At 39.3% G+C, this 20,439-nt stretch overlaps 1 protein-coding gene across 1 annotated transcript; it reads left to right on the plus strand.

Moving 5' to 3' along the window:
- The first annotated feature begins 8,984 nt into the window (after window positions 1-8,984).
- Window positions 8,985-20,077, plus strand: syt10 (synaptotagmin X). The gene is made up of 7 exons (XM_063905698.1): window positions 8,985-9,284; window positions 9,955-10,351; window positions 12,937-13,498; window positions 14,581-14,701; window positions 14,964-15,135; window positions 16,030-16,159; window positions 18,055-20,077. Exons 1-7 carry the CDS (start codon window positions 9,083-9,085, stop codon window positions 18,124-18,126), a joined length of 1,656 nt encoding a protein of 551 aa, XP_063761768.1. The 5' UTR covers window positions 8,985-9,082; the 3' UTR covers window positions 18,127-20,077.
- Window positions 20,078-20,439: the final 362 nt, after the last annotated feature.

Here is a 20,439-nt window from a genome sequence, read left to right on the forward strand (position 1 = left end):
GGCACGGATGAAGACCTTTTGCTTCTTCTCTACAACATTTGTTTTATTGGTCTGAACTCTTGATAACTAGTGTGGACATCATTTGGGAAAGTATCTTAACGGTACAAACTTCAAACATTGATATTCAACTTGCATGGATAACACATATATTATTCAGCTCATGGTAGTTTCTCAGAAACAGCTATTTTATTATCATATTGTAAAGTCTTAAGATGAAATGTATTAATACAAAGTCCTATGTGCCCAAAAACATTACATTGTATGATAAGAAGAACACTTCTTTTAACAAAACAATTACACCAGTGTTTTAGGCCCTTCTTCAGGCTGTAAGAAATAGATAGCAAAATGGACAAGATGGAAGAGAGACAGAGAGTCCATTAGCAGCAAATCTTCTTTGCTGCCTCTCAGTAATTGAACGCAAGAAAATGAATGACTATATTGTCGAATAGTAAATTATGACTCACAAACACAGGGAAACTAAATGTTTTAGTTGGAAGAGAAAAGTCTTCTTTTAGCTGCTTCTTTCTAAGGTGGATTTGTACAGCCTTGGTGCAGTGGGTACTAAGCATTGTGAGACATAAAAATACAGAAATAAATCTATGACCAGGCCATCTGAATTTACAAAAGTAGTTCAAACTGTTCACCTATCATAAAGCCTTCAGCAACCACTACCTTTCCTTTTGTGAAGCAGCGTTTTTAAATAACTTAATCTGCTTTAAAGCTTCTAAAAAATATCTATTTCAAGGACCTCGCCTTGTTTAGTAATGAGGAGAATTAGAGCCATGCAGCCAGATGGCTCCACTGTTAATATGGATTAATAGTGACTGTAGTGAGCAGCCTCTGCTTAATGACTTCACCTGAGGGGTCCTGAGGGCTGGCCAGGCAGAGGTAATTGTTCCGAACATCCCAGTGAGGAGCTCTCAGCGTGATCAGGCAGCGCTTACCCAGAGTGCACACACAGAGGGAGAGGGTGTGCACTCCGGTGTGAAACAGAGATAAAGGGACTTAGAGATGATACATTACATTCATACAGGGCGATTATACCTTAAAAAAAGATTGGAATTACATCCACAAACATCTATTTTATTTGTTAAGGACAATGCCGGTAAATTATTATATTACAATTCATTTAACTGATGCTTTTATTTGACGCCACTCCCAGCACAGACAAGAGCAAAGAGAATTGCACACCTTAGTCAACAGTGTGTTTCATGGAGATATCCTTCTGCTGTCCATTGAATTTAATTTCCTGATGAACAAAAGCAAATCACCTCATCATATTCAAAACAATGTCTCTTCAAAGTCTGGATGCTTATGATAATAAGGTGATTGTGGGCACAAGTCAAGTATTTTCTTACTACTAAACCTAGGTGCAGATCATAATGGATTTCAAAGTGGCGCCTCTGGTGCGATTAAAGCGAGACGTAGCGAGAAGTGTTTTTGACTCGTAGATTTATAACCTGAATCTTGTGGTTCTGTAATTTCCATATATGTAATTACATCTTCCGTAAAACGGGGTTGTAGAAACAGGAAACAGGTTGCAGTCGCATTAAATATTATGCTAACAAGATGCTTGAAAGCTAATCCTTTAAATGTTGTCCATCTTCAGAAGTTTAATTCAAATAAAATCACATCAGTAGACATGCATCAATAGCAGAACATGCAGCTTTCATTGAACTCCACCACTCAGATGACTAAGAATCCACAGTTATGAGTCTCTTTAGGATCAGCAGTGCTACGCTAACTGCTTTCATGCTAACATGCTCAAAAAGGGAATGACATCACGCTGATGTTTAGCAGGTATAATGTGTACCTTGTTCAACATTTTCTGTTGCTAAAAACCTTTGTTAGATATTTTATTGCTCAGTTTGCCTATTGAGCTATTCACGTGTTAGCAGGTATATACAGCCCCGGAAAGAATTAAGAGACCACTACAAGTTTTTCTTAAATCTTTGCCTCTACATGTATGGCAGCCATTCCAGAGTTTGTTCAATTTCAACAAAGAGGAAAATTGGCAGTAGTTTATAGAATACAAGAAAAGAAAAAAACTGTATAGAAAGACATGTCTAAAAAATAAAAAGAGAAAATGAAAATGCTGAAGTGGTCTTTCCGCGGCTGTATGTAAAGAGAGAAAATACAGCCAAGTCAAATAAATAAAAGACATTTAAAGTATATACAAATGTTTAGGACATGCATTAAAGAATATTGCTTTCTCTTATGGCGAGGATGCATACAGGAGGAGCTAAAACTATCTTGCAGATAATTAGAAAGATAAAAGAGTGTGTGTGTAATTGAGACCACTGACACCAGTGTTTCCATAAAGACCTGCTGTGACAAATGCGTCAATAAGCATTCATGTACAAGGTGACATAGAGCGAATGTATGTAGGGTAACTCTCATTATTCATGAACAAATATACAGGAGAATATAGGCACCGTATCCGTTTCCAGAGTGTAGAGCTGGGAGCACAAAGTGAAAGATGACTGTCGTTGATGTGGGCGCAAACCTGGCAGTTAACCTTTAAATGGCCTAATTAAAGCAAAGAGCTATTAGGTAATCGGTGATTAAATCAGACCTGCTCCACCAGGGGAATGAAAGATGTCTTTTTTACTGACTTTTGTTTTCTTTTACAGGTGGCAATTAAATGCATTTCATTCTCTTTTGCAATGTAATCGTGGAACTTATGTGTGGATTCATTTAAATATCCACCATCATTTATGTTTTTAACAACCAGTGATGAAGGGAGAAGAGCATGTTATACAGAATTGCTCCTTTCCAAGTGTTATACAATCTTAAAAATATGTTATTCCATTATCCTCCAAATTATATACATGTAAGAGCATTTTAAGTTTGTAGTTTTTCAATGTGGAGCCAATTTCAGATGCTTGGTAAAATGTAATATTCATACATTAGTACGATGATGTTTCTAACCTTAGCCCTGATTCAAAGTGCTTTTGCAGAGGCTACCATACAAGCTGCTCATCAGAAGAGATTAACAGTCACAGACATATTTACACACCAATCACTGCTCTGGAGTGCACATACATCTGTTTACAGTACACATGCTTAAATAAAATTACAATAATCAGTATTTTAAACCATTGTATTAAAGCTTATTCTATTTTACAAGCACATAGTTCACTTATTCATGCAGTTTTACTTCCACCATAGTACCATAGTGTCACCATTTGTGTTTATATTGTTTTTCTATGTTTTTCTATGTCTTAATTTTATTGTATGTTGCACTGTTGGAGAAGGACTTGAGATTTCAGTACCAACAATTACGCTGTAGCTATTGTGCCTATGACAATAAAGCTAATTGAATCTTGATATTATTAAATATATACAGGGTACCATGACAATGCTCATAGAGAAACCTGCAGAGATATATCAACCTGATCTGGGTCTTTACAAAACTTTATAGAAAAATTTCAGTTCATTGTTTAGCTGCCCCAACTACTTACATTTCAATTAAAGAAGACTCCATAATAATGAGTCTTTTTCCAACTCTTGCTCCAAAAATAGATATAATATTATACGTTTTCTACTGCTTCAGGTTTAACATCTCACACCTTCAGTTTTTATACTCAACCAGCTCATTGTCTCCTCAAATTAAGCGTGGAGACAACACTCTCTTGAGTAAACATAGGAAAATAATCCACATAGCTTTTAAATCTGCCAAATGGCTCTCTCAGACAACAAGTCCCATCCTCAGTGGATTCAACTGTTGTGACAATAATCAACAGAAAGCCAGTGTCATTAAATTAAAAGTGACAAATTGATCTAGCCTCACGCAACGCACCTTTGTGGTTAAACAGGGGAGCAGGGAATAAAGGAATACTGAAAAACAAACAAGAGCAATCATCTCAGTGTAGCCATGAGAGTCTACACTCTCTTTAAAGACACACACTTTTATTCTGCTTTTCTTTTCCACATCGGCGTGCTTCACGCTAACAGGGGACTTGCTGTCAAGTTGTGCTGATGCATTCAGATTTCTGGTCATGTTGGCTGTATCCAAAACAAGTAAGTCAGCTGGCTGTTTTTGTTTGTGACTGCTTGAAGCCACCCATGTTCCTGCTTTTGAATGTTAATGATTCAATAATTTGTCTCTGGCAGGCTCCCTTAATGTCAGCTAACGTAACAGGCCGGGTTCTTAAAGCTTGTCTGTCGCCACAAGGAACAATCAGGAGCTGCCTTCACTGAAACATCACGACAGTGGATATGACGGACAGCTTTCTTTTTAATTAGATGTTAGTTTCTTCCAAAAACAACATGCTGCTGGTCCAAAACGCTACTTAAAAGGACAGTGCAGTAAAAAAAAAAGTATTGGATACTGAGGCATTTCATTGCCGGATGCTGTCGATAAAGGTTAATAAGAAGATAAGGAGAGACACCGCTCAGCTGGCTTTTCACCCTCTTTTGTAAGTACAAGACAATAAACAATATGTGCTCACAGTCAGAGATAAGGACACTTTCACACTGCCGTCTTGGTGTACAACTTTCCTGACATTTACCATGACATTTCACATTGTCTGTCCTCTCACTTTGTCAACAGAAAAACAATGCTGAGAAATAGGGTTATAACCTTTCTTTTTTACAATTGTACTCACAAACTGCACATATGCTTCCACAAGCAGCATTACGGGAGAAAAACATGTTTATTGCGTCCTTGGAGCCACATCGCAATTTCAATTCCATGATATCTACATGCATGGATTTAAAACAACCAAATAGTGCTGCCAAAGCTTAAGAAAGAGACATTGATACACATTTACAGAAAATGAATGTTAAAAGTGTTGAAGCAAGAGAGCAAAAGTGAAGTAAAATTGTCAGATAAACACTAAATAATCATTCCATCACAAAGGGAGGACTGATGTTTTTTTCCGCTGTGAACATCTGTACAAGATAAAGTAGTCTCCTGGGGACTAATTATTGAATAAATTGGCCAAAAACGTTTATCTAATCAGCCATCTGCAAATGGAAGGACAAAAGGTTTCAACGTGTCGCTGGAACACAGATTCAGAGAGGGTTTAGAGAAGTGATAATCCCAGAGACGTGAAGAACGGCAAAACGTTTCAATCAATTAGAATTCCAAATTGAATGATTAACCTACAACAACCTCTGCTAAAAGCCAGCGAAATCACTAAGGGATTGCCTCGTATTTGATTAATGCAGAAACACAAATATTATTATTAACTGCCACAACTAATAGAGACACATTCTCCCGATACTGGTGCAAAAATAAATGGGTCTAATAAAATGTTGGCATTGTGTGAAAAAAACCACAACACATTTTGTAATTGTACAATTTCCTGATGTATGAAGACTTGTCACCATAACATGTTACTACAATCTATCTTAACTTTACTTGTTTTGACCACACAATACAGACATGATTATAATGTAAATCATTCCTGATGATAATTGCTCATTCACATTGTTAAGAGTCATATTTGGTGCTCTTAAGGTTCTGTTCCTTCTTTGTGTTTGGCAGAACTACCAACGGGTCGGTGCGGCAGTGTGGGCAGCAGTGATTACTTTTGTGTTTGCAAGTTAGCATTGGCATAATCACGCGCTAACCTTTCATCATCCCGCACTCCCACTTTCAGCGTCCCAATACGTAACCTGTAACTGCCAATAAAATGCATTGTAAAGTGGAGATGCTTTTCCAGCAGGACTCCAACATCCTATCAGCCTTTTATTTCTATCCACAATGAATCTCTGGAAATAAACAAAGGACATAAACTCAGACACGAAGCCAATCCCACAGACAATTTACCGACAATATATTTCAAGTGGTGTTGTCTAGGAGACAGACTCTCCTCAATTCACATCTCTAATGTCAGGAGATTCGAGGCTGGGAATTAACTGTCATGGGAAATGAAATACTCTTTGGGAAAGAGATGCACCAATTGTGCTGAATGCACAAAAGACCATGTTTTTGCATAATTTCTCGTGGATATGGACTTATCTGTGGCTGCAAAATGCCACAGGTGGCTCCCAATCAGATGTTGTAAATGTCCATCTGTGTCCCAAAGAACACCTTCCAATGAAATAATTACATTATAGTCCACACAACACACAGTGCCAAACTGGTGTCTGTAAGCACATGTGGTGCCTATCAACTCCATAATATTTAATTGAAATCTGTAAAGCAGATGATTATTTTGCCCTTCTGTTGGTTGATTCCCAATTTGGGAGGTCTGCCAAACTGATTTCTGGTTTTGGCCTTGTGGTGATAAGTGATACATTCCTCTAATGGGAGAGTGGGATTTATATCTTCACCATTAAGGATGTTATGAAATACGCAGTTGATGTGCTGAATCATTCTAGAAGTTGCCAAAAAGAAAAAAATCCCATGAAGACAAAAAAAGAATAGCTTATAATAATGCAAGTTGATTTGGATGGGCTGCGGGTCAAACAAAACAAGTGACTTGATGATCTCACTTTGGACTCTGAAACATTGTGACACTGACATTTTAAAAACCCAATTATCATTATTCTAGTGATGAAGAAGTAATGGAATTGTTTCCATTCTGTTTCATAGTATCATTAAAGTCCACAACGACCATGAAAGATTGCATTAAATTGCAGTCTATCCTATCAAAGGGATGTCAAGATATTTCATAAATAGCAAAATGGTGGTGAAAGATCAACATATCAGAGGAATCAAATTAGGATTCAACCTGTGGGGAATTTGATTATCAATGCAACATGTGTGGCGAGCCATCTCATATACGTCAAGATATCCCAGTGGATCAGTTCATACTTTGACCTGGTGGTGGAGCTGAGGAAAACTAAGGTGATGAGGATTCATCCTCTGGGCACCATGAAGGTGTGTGCACAATTTCATCCAAGGGCTGATGAGATATTTGACTTGCAAATGTCTACCTCATCGTGGAAAAAAGTGAGGGGATCAGCAAAGTCATTAAGATATTGCCATGCTTGTTCGGTAGCTCAGAAATAGAGGTTTCTTCTTCACACCTCGACATGTAGTATCCGGGAATCCATACACAGAGCTACCATTTCTCAAGCTTAATGCAGTGTATCAATCTGGTCATGCAAAATGAGTTCACAGGAGGTGGACATCAAGCTGCAGAAAGACACTCCTGACCCACACATGCTTTGACATTCATTTAAAATGTTGAATATACAAATGTGCTACATGCATGGTAATGCTTTGAGTGAATATCCATTTTATCCATTATACAGGTTTAAAAGTCTGATATTTCCCATCACGAAAGCTTTATTTATTGCAAGGATGAGGACACATTTGTGTACATTTGTGAAAAGGCACAGAAACCACTCAAACCTGTAATATTTCTAATTGTGTGGCTGCTCTTAATGATCCTCTGGCTCTCCCCTGCTCCTGTTCTATTCCTTTTGGTGAAATCCTTCCGTCAGGACATGCATTGATGATGTAACCATGTTTGTGTTCGTCAATCTTTCACAGCAGCTGTTACCTTTTTTTCTTCTTTCTTCCTTATGCCAACAAAATTTCCAGTTTCCCTTGGCTACGGTTCTTTGCCCTCAATTGGTACACAGTGTACGATAAATGAAAAGTACCTAGTGAAAAAGACTGTGCTCCTGCAGTGGAGGTAAAGAAGTTAAATCATATGTAAGCACATTTGCCAGCAGTGGCTCAGTCAGTAGGGGCTTGGACTGGGAATCGTAGGGTCGCCGGTTCAAGTCCCCAAACAGACTTGAAATATGGAAGGTGGACTGCTACTTGGAGAGGTCCAAGTTCACCTCCTGGGCCCTGCTGTGGTGCCTTTGAGCAAGGCACCGGACACCTCCAATCCCCCCTCCCCATTGCTCCCCGGGTGCTGCACAATAGCTGCCCACTGCTCCTAGTACTAGGATGGGTTAAATGCAGAGGACCAATTTCACTGTGTGTGCTCTGCTGAGTGCATGTATGTGACTAATAAAGAGGGTTTCATCCTCCGATTCTTCTTCTTCAATATGCGTTTAAAGTTATAAAAAGACCTCGATTTTATAAGGTTATCACAATCCCAGCCAATCCCTCCATTACTTTTAAAGTTTAAACTAAATCAACATTAACATTGAAGACAAGTATTGGTGAACATATGCATGCATCGGTTTTAAATATGAATTACAAAAAACATTACGTATGCAACTGTGCAAGAGAAGAGCTTTTTGGATCACATTAAGCTGTGAGCAATCTCACACTAAGACTCAAGAGTGCCAAGGATAATAATTGCTTTAAAACATTAATTAAATCAACTAAATAACTGGTAGAATAATTAATTGTAACAGCTTGCAACATCCGTTTAAAGAATGTAGTTATACTGGGAAAACTCATTGGCTCTCAGACCTGATTGATTATTATTAAATTACAATAAGAAAAGTGATCATTGAATCTAAAAAGTTTACATTTAAAAAGATTACACTGTACAACACCTTAATCTGAATGTTAATGAATAAGTAAAGTTATCAAACACATGCATACTCCACCAGTGATTATAAATATAGTTATGCCAAAAAAGGGTGAAAAAATTGAATGCATACACAGTCTTTAAAGCAATACATAACTTGCTCATTGCTTTTTAATTGGCAACTGTCAAGACCACACGAGCCAACAACATGAATAATATTTGTGGGGATCATTTAGGGTTATTTGTAAATGAAAAAAAGATTTAAAAGATTTACAAGAAAAATACTGGATTAGATCCCTTCAGAGGTTTTATTGTGCACATGTTAGTCTCTGCAAACACTCAGTGCCACACACACCTATATTTCATTCATGTTTTCCGTTTAATATCATCTGGTCACTCTCCAGGAACACAGGACTCACTCGCTAACTCGAAACTCGAGTACTAACTAGAAAAAGTAATCCCGTTACTCCCACCACACCAACGGCACCACAGCGAGCTGATGCGCGTCGCTATTGGACGCAGCAGCAGGTTGGACTCCAGCTCCTCGCCGCCTGTTACTCAAACGCAGGCAGCACATGTGGCCAGTCGCTCATACATGCGCGCTGGATATGGATAAGGACGCCGCGCGCCTCCCTGCTGTCTCCCGCGGACGGGCTGCACTTTGCGGCGCGTAAAAAGGTGCCCAAATGAATCACCCCCCTTCCGGCTCCTCCGGCGTGCAATGGCTTAACAAAAGAGACATGAGTTTCCGGACGGAGGACAGCATCACCTTGTGCAAAAGGGCGCTACAAATCATCACGGAACTCTGTCTCGCGGGACAGGTAGACCGGGAAAAATGCTCGGATATATTTCCCCTGGAGAGCAACATACCAGGTAAAGGAAACGCAGGTAAATACAATAAAATCGTTTTTCTTTCCCCAATACCCTCAACTAAGCACTTACTGTTGGTTCCTTCTAAAAGATTGTCGCAGCTCGAGTCAGAACAATATCTCAAACATTAGGTTTCACTTGTTTAAACTTTATCACACGATTTAGTTGTGTGTATTGTATCGTGTTGCCAATTGTTTCTCCACCTGTTACGCACCTTGCTGCAGCTCAGTCCAGACTGCTGAGAAAGCAACAGGTGGAAAATAGACAGAGGGGTCTATGCAATCCTCTGTCTTGCTCCCGTCTTTCTTTCAAGCTTTCACTTTGCAATCTGGGAATTAACTCAATGGCAGTTTGGTTAAGGCTGCATGTATAGGCTGCACACTTCGCATTTTCATATAAATCTGAACAGGAAAGGTCAGGAGCTGATGGGAGATTTTTCTCCACTATGCTCCCTGAACATGTGATTCTCTTGATGCTGTGGCTCCTTAAGGCTTTACATGACTTTATATTGTCCTGCTTTATCAAACAGGTGCACATGCTGCCCCCTCTTTCTTACAGCTGGCTTTCTCTCCTTTTTTCTCTTTCTCCCTTGCATGTTTGTCCGTCATATTTTGTCCCTTGCTTGCTTCTCCTTTCCTGTTTACGTGTCTCTGTCATCCTCTATGGGTCCCTCCCTGGTTACATGTAGACATCTCTATTAGTCTCCTTGCTGTGGTCGTGGGTTTCTGTGGCCTCGCCCTGTTGGTAGTCTCTCTCTTTGTCTTTTGGAAGCTGTGCTGGCCCATTTGGAGGAGCAAGGCTCTGTCAGCTCACGCCGAAAATGGCCTCCATGTGGGTTTCCCCGAGGCGCCTCCACCGAACTCCCCACCGCCCAGCGAGTGCAAGGCGCCGGAGGTGGAGAAGAAGTTCCCGCTGGAGAAGGTGAAGGTGAATGGACGGAGCACGGTCAAGCTCCTGGAGGCAGCCATGAAGATCAGCCAGACGTCTCCGGACATCCCCGCCGAGGTGCAGACCGCCCTGAGGGAGAAGCTCAGCAAGCAGGCAAAGATCCAGAGGCAGACCACCGAGCCAACCTCGTCCTCCAGGTACTTTATATGAACCCATCCCGTGATTCATACATGTTCCCACCACTTTCTAACCGTATAACTTCAGACAAATTTGAACATGTACAAACTTGAGAACAGATCTGTCACACTTGGTGTATTTTTGGGGGCCCAAGAATATGTGAAACATTTAAGTGCAGGCACTGAACAGGAACTAACAAATTATTGTCAAAGTTTTTTCACATTCTCATACGCTGTTGTGTGGGGTTTGCGACATGAAAGAGCTTAACCCGGTGTTCAGGCATCTTAAGGTGTAGCGAACAAATAGAAGGCCTGCATTTTTAACTAAAAGTATCCCTACCACAGTGACATCAATTCATGAAGCCCCTGGTATTGACATTTTGCAAACTCCTTGTATCTAATATACAAATACTGTGCATTTCTTAACTTGCATGGTTTACTTCCCCAAGCCCTGCAACAATACTGATACACAATGCAAAAGGCTGCCATGACTGACTGGACAGTGCAGCCAATGTCCTTGAGGTGCTTTGTGTCATGTAGAGCAGCAGCGGCACACAAATGACCTTGAAACACTGGCACATGTTGAATCCTGTGTAGCGCTGTGTGACCAGCAGATAAAAACCTCCCACAGGCTCATCAGCCAGACTCTGTGGTCTATCTTCTTGCTTTATTTCAAACCCTATAATCTCGTTAAACGTGTGTGAGTCAAGCTGATGTGGTCGAGGCAGGAAGCAACCACAGTAATTAAACAGGCAGCTCTTGCTCGTCTTTGTTTTCCAGCACTGTGTTTAAACTCTAACGTCCATAATTAGCACTGCTGTGGGGCGAGCTGTCATGGAGGAAGGTCGGTTTCTGGTGAGAAGCACGGGGCAGCTGCACTCAGTTTCTCAGAGGACGTCATTGTTCACAATTGCTTTGGCTTGTCATAAAAGTTGGGATTTAATTAAACATTTAATAGCTGTGAGACCTGAGAGCTAGGGCTTCATGAGTTTTACACCCACCAGGGCTGCAGAAAGCCCAGGGTAAAGATTGCAACACCTACAGTCTTAATTCATCAAGGTTAATCCTGATTAACACTTTTTATTTCCTTTTAATGACAAAGTTCCCTACGGATGCTCTTAGCTGAAGTCAAACTACTGGTTTCAGGCCAAGCTTAGCTTAAGAGAAAGGCCTTCAAGCTATGATCTTGAACAATATAGTCCTGATGTTTCCAGCAATTTCACGTTTTACGCAATGGGTTTTTAAAGAAACATTATTAAGTACCGACAGGTTGAAATGAACAAGGTCTTTCCAAATGTGCATTTGATGCCGATGATTGGGCAGCAACAAATGATTATTTTTAAAGATATTATAAGAATCGGTTTATGTTGCCGATATGCTCACGTTTCTGTGTGAAACATGAACCAGCAAATTTGGCATTAGATTTTGAATAAGACTTAGTTAGATTTTATCATCCTTTCCCCTCCTCTGTTTCCATAACCCACTGATTAAAAACACACCCGATTGTCTCTTCAATTTATCAACCATATACTTTTGAACTCAGTTCACCTCGAACATCATCGTGTTCATGATTGCATTATTGAAAACTGAAACAGAAAACACTTAAGGGGTGTATCTCGTGTCAGTAGTTGACTTGAGCGCATGTTATGGTTTTAAAAGGATTCAACAACACACTCCTAGACTGTCTAGTTAGTATTTAGTGTGTCTAGTTTGTATTTCAAGCAGTTTTTTCCCCTTGAGGTTTTTCTATTGACTGTAGGACAAAATGTTTCCTTCTGTGTTGGTGACAATACTATGATTGGAGTAAGTATTCAATTTCCAGCTGTGCTTCTGGTGCCATACCATTTGTGCCACGGCTGTCAGATTGCTGCCATTGTCTTCCTGTCATTAAGGAGGAGTGTCAGTTGCTAGGTGACAAGATTGGCGAGTCAAACACAGCCTTGTTTTTTTTGTTTTTTTCAGCATTCAGGTAATTTGTATAAGAGCCCAAATGTAAATGCTTGACATGTTTTTCAAATTATTTTCCAAAACAAAGAGGAAGAAAATCTTTCCACGAGAAAGGAGTATGTCAGTTATGATGGCGTGATTTTAGGGAAATTCAGCCACTTCAGAAGGCAATACTCAACAATATAAAAGGAGCGTTGGGCTTCAAAGGCAATTTTCGCAGCGGATTTACAACCTTCACAGCAGTCACACACATTTTCCATTAGCTTACTATGGGAAAGAGGCATCCTTATATCAGCGGTAGATCAACTTTCCAGTAGAACCGGAACCCACATTAAATGCTGTTTCTATATTTCCCTTTGTTTATCCATAGACAATATGTTTGGATCGTATGATTGGAAAGGTTAGTATTTAAAGCTATTGCCAACAGGCTCAGCTTCAGCTACATTTTCATGCCTCTCTCTTAACACCAACAAGATCAACCATTTTTCGAGCTCTTCAAGAAGATATGTTCACACGGGTCTTGAGCGGAACACAATTATGCATGAGGTTTGTCAGATGGGGTTCTTACTGACAAACCATTAGCACCCATCATAACAAAGTCACTCATGCAACACTGTCACTTCAGACATTTACCAGATGCCCTTTACCCTTTTCAACAGGCACAATTCATTCCGGCGCCACCTGCCTCGTCAGATGAATGTCACCAGTGTCGACTTCAGCATGGATAAAGTGCCTCTTCGCCAGTCCTCTACTGTGAGCATTGGAAGAATAAAACCGGAACTCTACAAGCAGAAATCGGTGGACTCAGAGGATGGGGCCAAAGAGCCTGTTGAGACGTGCGGAAAGCTCAGCTTCTCGCTGCGTTATGACTACGAGGAGCAGGCGTTGGTGGTGACAATCCTCAAGGCTTTGGAGCTGCCTGCCAAGGACTTCACAGGCACGTCCGACCCCTACGTGAAGATCTACCTTCTACCAGAGAGGAAGAAGAAGTTTCAGACGCGCGTCCATCGCAAGAACCTGAACCCTACTTTTGACGAGAGCTTCTGTTTCCCTGTGTCTTATGATGAGATCTGTAACCGCAAGCTGCACTTCAGTGTCTACGACTTTGACCGCTTCACCAGCCACGATATGATTGGCGAGGTGGTGGTGGACAACCTCTTTGAACTCTCTGATCTTTCCAGGGAGGCTGTAGTGTGGAAGGATATTCATGCAGCAACTACGGTGAGTTGGGGTTCACACCAACACACTGCCAAATCCTGACATATGGCCACAATTTTTGCTATTTACGGAATATTTCACCAGATTTCTTTTGCTATCACTGTGTAAATGGAAACTTATATTGTCCTTTCAAAGGTCTTAATATGAAGTATTGCGCTGATTCACTTCTGATAGCCCAAATTCATCAACAACGCTCGACAAAAATGGCAGGTGGAACACATTGGCTGATGAAATGCATTTCCCAGAGCATGAATTATGCAAACACCCACACATTTTGCAACTGCTGGGTATTCCACGCATACAAATATAGCAACAGGGAGTAAAATTATCCAATTACAAGACGCATGAACTGCAGCATAATTCTCTCAAGCTTAAAACTATTTACATAAACAAGGGTATTGCATTCTGTAGATAGCATCCTCTCATGGGAGGGGTAATTTAGCCCAGAATAAATTTCTCTCCCACATCCACTCTTATCACTGTTTACTCAAGAGCCTTGGGTTAGTTTAAGAAAATTTACATTGTCATGAGCCACTGTCAGGTTCATAATAGCTTCTGTATACAATGTTGAAAGCAAGTTTATATACATTATATATTCTATAGTTGAAGCATCCATTGTCCTCATCTTGCTTTGTATTTTAGTTATGGAATTGCTAGCTTACCCGCAGGTTTTTTATTGATATAAAAAGGTAGATGAATGGCAGTGTTAGTAGTGGGCAACAGATGTATTCCTTGAGTTAAGAGTTAAGTAAAATTTGGCAATAACATGTTTTTATTTGTGTGCTAAATCCAAAGAAGAACAATTCTAGGTCCAAACCATTTCGAGGTCACAAATGTCTGTCTGTTTAGATCAAAGTGGTGAGTTCTCTTACATTGCCTCCCTGAGAGACAGCTGTGGCTATAGCTCATTTCAACCATTAGAAACTAGCGACCAGAAACTGCAAAGAACAAGATAAATATCACAGTAGCCTGTCATGCTGTTAAATGTTAAGTCCCAGCTATCAAAATGATTCCTCCCCATTTGCTGATAATTTCACAAAAGGTGATCATAGCCTTAACGCATTTCTTTTTGTTTTGACCTCCAGGAGAGTGTTGACCTGGGTGAGATCATGTACTCGCTGTGCTACCTCCCCACAGCAGGCAGAATGACCCTAACTGTCATCAAATGCAGAAACCTCAAAGCCATGGACATCACAGGCTCTTCAGGTAATCCCCAAAAGCAAATTAGACAGGCCTCACATCAAAAGAACTAAAAGAAATCTAACTTTCTTTCACTTAGAAACGATAATATGGAAGAGAAGGGAAGCATTTTATTAGCAAAAGTATTGTAATCTGTCAGTTAATGCTGTACTTGTAACTGTTGAAGGTTTCATTGCTGTTGAGCTGATGTAAAAGACCAGGTGCATGGAACATTCAGCATTACTTGTTTTTGATGTGATCATCACATGACAGTAAACATGTCTCCCAGACCCTTATGTGAAGGTCTACTTGATATGTGATGGACGAAGGTTAAAAAAGCGAAAAACAACCACCAAGAAGAGCACGCTCAATCCGGTCTACAACGAGGCCATCATCTTCGACATTCCCCCGGAGAACGTGGAACAAGTCAGTCTGTCTATCATGGTGATGGATTATGATCGGTGAGTGGAGCAGTCAGTACATGTTGTAAACACTGTATATATATATATATACACACATACATGCAAATGTGCTGACTCAAAATCAAGGAAAAGAATTTGGATTTATGGACTGGTTTTAGAAGGTGTTTTTTGGCTCAGAAGAAATGTATTGATTTAATTAATTTATAGATTTGGAAGACAAAAGAAGACGGTCAATCGCCCATACTATGTACAAAATCCTTAAAACAGGCAACAAAACCATGGACATCCTATCAAACAAAAATGAACATCAAAACCCTCGTAACCCGGTCATAGTATCTTCCGTTTCTTAACAATCTATACTTCCGAAAACCATTCACAAGACCAATAAAACAGAAAACACTCAAGACCAATAAAACAGCTAAAAATAAAAGGCATCAACAGCACTAAAAGTGTGAATTCTTAATAGCTGTGATAACATGAGTGCATGCATTTACACACACAACCTCACTATGACTTGACATCCATGCCAAATGTTGGATGTTGGACAAGTGTGGATTGAGTGGGAAAAGTGTTTGTTGCTAGTATAGAACATTGTACTAAACCCAGTCTGAGAGTGAAATGCCCACAACCTGTCCGCCATTTGTTTTGGTCATCCTAACCATCAGTTAAGCCCTGACCTTTAAAAACTCCTCTGCAGTTCACCACCGATTGTTTCACAGAAGGTTTTTCCAAATGACGGTCCTTTCATAAATATATGAGCTTCTGGCTACGCTGCCCAACCTTGAAGAACTTCCACCTCTTTTGCCATTCATTTGTTTATCCAAAAAGGATAAAAATGCACTTTCTTTTGTCGATGTTCAAGATATATATTAGGTATGAGTTGTACAAGATGCATCAAAATGTGTGTTAATGTGTGTGTTCTACTGACAACAGGGTGGGACACAATGAGGTGATTGGTGTGTGTCACGCCGGGCCAGAAGCAGAGGGTCTTGGACGAGATCACTGGAACGAGATGTTGGCTTACCCGCGGAAGCCCATCACACACTGGCACACTCTGGGAGAGGTACACACACTTTTTTTTTTCCATCCCTGACTATTTTCCTCAATCTCATACAATTCATACTGTATATACAGTGCTTTATAGAAGCTCCTGAATGTGACACCGACAGATGATGCAATGCAAGGAAACAACACATCAAATTAGTCAAGCTTTTTCCTCCATTCTCCAAAAATCTGAGGAAAGAATACTGGAATAACTCAGAAATTGAAGTTATAAACAACCAACAAAATAGAAATTCCATTTGCTGTGCAAAAATTATTTCACTCTTACCTTTAAGATTAAAAAACAACTCAATTTCGAAGAGACCCTGGCCGATGTTCAACCTAAATCAGCAGTTAAACAGTCAAAAGATACCATGCGTATACAGCTCTGGAAAAAATTAAGAGATCAGTCCAATTTTTTCTTAAATCGTTATCTCTACATGTATAGTATGGCAGCCAGTCCAGTGTTTGTTGAATTCCAACACAGAAAAAATTGTCAGTAGTTTCTAAAATACAATAAATTGTTTAACTCAAATACAAACCTATAAATAATAGAACAAGGGAAAATGATAATGCTGAAGTGGTCTCTTAACTTTTTCTGCAGCTGTATACCGTAAGACAGCCTAACTGTGCAACCCCTCTCTCCTTCAAATGCAATTTCATATTTTAAATGTTATCAATGTCTCTTCCTCTTATGCCACACCCATCCCCCCATCTGACGAATAGGAAGATACAGGTGACTACACGTTTTCAGTGGTAAATCTACTTTAAAAGCTATAGTAGAAAAACTGTGATCATAAGCAAAAACAATGTCCTCTGTGGCTGTTGTCAAACATTGTTTTGTACAAAGCACTCGGGTATACAGCCTTAACTTTTGTTATATTTATTATTTATATATATATTTTCTTGTGCAAAATGAAACAGCCTGCAAAGCACGCAATGATAACATTACGAAGGTTTTAAAACTAAAGTAGGCAAAGAGAAGAGGAGTTTACTGGATCAACAATTGAGATTGTGAAGCTGAAAATCCCACTTGTTGATCAGTTGAGTTATATTTCTATCTTTATCGTTTCTTTCCCCCTGTGCTGGAATCTTTTGTGAATGCCTCAAATTCTAGCTCACTGTTCTCTTAACATGACATATTGTATCGTCACTATTCACTGCATGTCTTTACAAAATGAAACCGTTTCCATCCTTTGGCCAATTTTCTCAAAAACTTTATCTTGCCACAGCCGATGTTTCAGTATTCATATGCTTTATTCAACTAAAAGGGCCTACAGTATGCCTTCATGTCAAAACAGATTGAGTATATAAATCAAATGCACCCAAATGTCAAAGTAAAAGCACTCGTTCTGCAGAAAAATGCCGTCCATATGTGATTTGTCATTCATAAGGTTGTGAAATTGTTGCATGAAGAAGCATTTTTCTGATTTAAACATGTTCTTCCATTAGTCTAATCTCCAGTTAGTCTGTGTAATGCAACAAGTGCGAGTAGTTAGTAGCAGTATATACTCAACTAAAGTACCTCAAAAGGTAACTTCATTACGACACTATAGAAAACGTACTTAGTTCATTTCCACCACTGGTTGTTGCATACCCCCACTTGAGGACAAAACTAATTAATAGGCTGCTTAATTAACTGCAGATAAATAATTACAAAGAAAGTGCTGGCAAACAAAGGACGAAATGGTCAACACTGCAATAGTAAAGCTTACAAATGATGTGGATGCAAATGCATGCTACACTTTGTACTGTAGTTTTTTCACAAAACCGACACAAAGGGTCAATCCAACCTTTTGTTTTGCTTATGATCACAGTGCACCCTGATGAGAGAGAAATTACTTGCGTAGTCAACACACACTGATGGAAAAAAAAGTCTCTATATCGTGTTGTGTCTTGTGATATTTTACCTTGCAGTGGCCTGGAAGAGCAGCAAGCTTTGAGAGTCAAGCTTCGTGTCCTTCTCCCAAACCTCCGCAGACACCCTGATGACCACAGGTAGAGTGGAAACACACCAGCCCTGTGAGGAAGCAGGCAATTGCTTAGAGTTGCTAAGAAGTTCTGTAGCTTATGAGTCTCTTGTGAGCATGTTGTATGACAATTCATTCTGATGACTCTCGTGTATGTTTATGAAAAACAAATTAGTATGGAAATTGAACTCGGGTCCTTCACATGCTCTCTGAGCTGGCTATGCACAGCACTTACTGTCATGCAGTTTAACGTTTTATTTTCATATACCTGCTTTGAAATTCTCATCAAGGCTTACATATCCAAAAATGTTCACAGACATCATGAATGGTAGGCCTCCCTGCAAGACATCCTTGGTGATCAACCTTTTCAAAAAACTTTTTTTCGGGCACTAGAGCTCTGTAGGGACTTAGCATTTTGCTTTGAAAATGGCACAAAGTTAAAGGGCTACGCTCCTCAATGCCATTAAAACATAGATAGAACACAGTCAATAAATCCATTGAGTCTTGATTCAGGTGTTGGCTAAAGAATGCATGTGACTGAGGTTAGCTCTCATCCTAAAATACTTTTTCTCTTGTTAAGTTGAAAATGCAATGAATTAAGCATTTACATTTAACCTGTTTTGCTAATCCAAGAGAGGTGTATGAGCCAAGCAACATGACATAATGAAAAAGTCATGTCTTACATTTTTCTTATCATAACTGCTATCTCTACACTGAAATACAAGAACGATGTCTTTTTCATGGTATGGGTGCTGACTTTTCTGCCTGGGCTGGCTTCTTAAGCCTCAGCCTTTTAGCATCATATCAAGTACTGTATGTGGTCATCGGGCTTTTGGTTAGAAAGCAGCAACAGTGGCTGCGGTCTTTATTGCTCAGGAAGTTTGAGCTCACGGCTAGTAAAAGTATTACGGAAAAGCCTCTTTTGACCGCAGCCCGCATTCAACTAACTCATGTAGCTAACGTTAGCTTGATTAGATAGCTAGCAGATTTTATCTGCTAGCAACATAAATCATACAGAAACGAGAGTCTGTTTTGTCAACCTCTGACTAATTAGGGGGCCCTTTGTAAGGAGAAACATAGCAGCTAATCTGCCATCATTTGTCATTGTTAACGGCAGGATATGCTCTCTAAAAATAGAAAGCTTAACATGCAACGGTAGCTAAAGAGAGTGTAGCTAAATTAACAATACGCCAAACACCAAAAAAGCAAAGTACAGTAACTACTGATATTATTTCAAAACTAGAAATAACAAGAAGCCAAAATAAATTTTACAACAACTGTTCAGCAGTTTATAATTCAGGGAATTATAATTCATAAAACATTTGAAAATATTATACATGTTTTTTCCATCAAGCCATAACAATGTAAGTTGACAGACATTAATTCAGTCTCTCCTGACATGCGAGTAATAATATAAAACTAAGAAACCAACATAGCAAATATAAAAGGCTGTGTACTGTTACCTGCACATGCATATGATGATGCTTTCCCCGTACGCTGTCCTAAATATATAAAAGAAATATTTTTACTTGTAGCTTGCCTAAAACCTCTTAAAAACACAATGAGGGGAAAATAAAGAAATAAGAGTATTTCAAAAACGTTGTGTTTACATATGTATATATTCTTGTCCATGGCACTGTTTGTACATATTAAAAAGTGAAATTAAGAAGTTGTTGTGAACTTATGGAGGTAGACATCACAATGTATTTCTATTGTTTGGTGATCATTTGAGCAGCAGACTTATTGAGTAATATTTATACACGTTGTGTAATAGTTGTGAACAATTAGTAAAAAAGGAGACCCAGTGAAGCCAACTCTATCTTATCAACTTATTACATGTTTAGGAGTTTAGAGCTTTGAGTCGTGATTGTTTGCATATTGGTTTCATTATATATTATATCTAATAATATATAAGTATATTGAGCCAGAACAACTGCAACTGCTGTCATGATGTGTACAGTTTGTGATAACTTTTGTAACACTTCAAAGTAAACATTTGGAATATGATTTATTGTATCTGTTTCATATGTATTTTAACAAAATAAATAAAAAATGAAGAGTCACAGCATGTGTCTTTCTTATGTCTTTGTTGACTTGGTTGAGTGCGTGTCATTTTTACAAACCCTGACGTGTTCATTTGGGTTTTTGGGGGGCAAATTCCAGGTTGCATTCATATCTACTACTCCACTGGTAACAGTCAAATCTAAATACCTCGCCTTTTTAACAAGGTACAATCCAAATCCAACAACAAGGTGAAAATGAACTTCACATTCAGTCTATAATTGATTATTATGCATATTAGGTTGTTCTTTGCTGTTTTTGTAGTGTTGTT

This window comes from Eleginops maclovinus, chromosome 17 (assembly GCF_036324505.1).
Source record: "Eleginops maclovinus isolate JMC-PN-2008 ecotype Puerto Natales chromosome 17, JC_Emac_rtc_rv5, whole genome shotgun sequence".
NCBI classification, from domain to species: domain Eukaryota; kingdom Metazoa; phylum Chordata; class Actinopteri; order Perciformes; family Eleginopidae; genus Eleginops; species Eleginops maclovinus.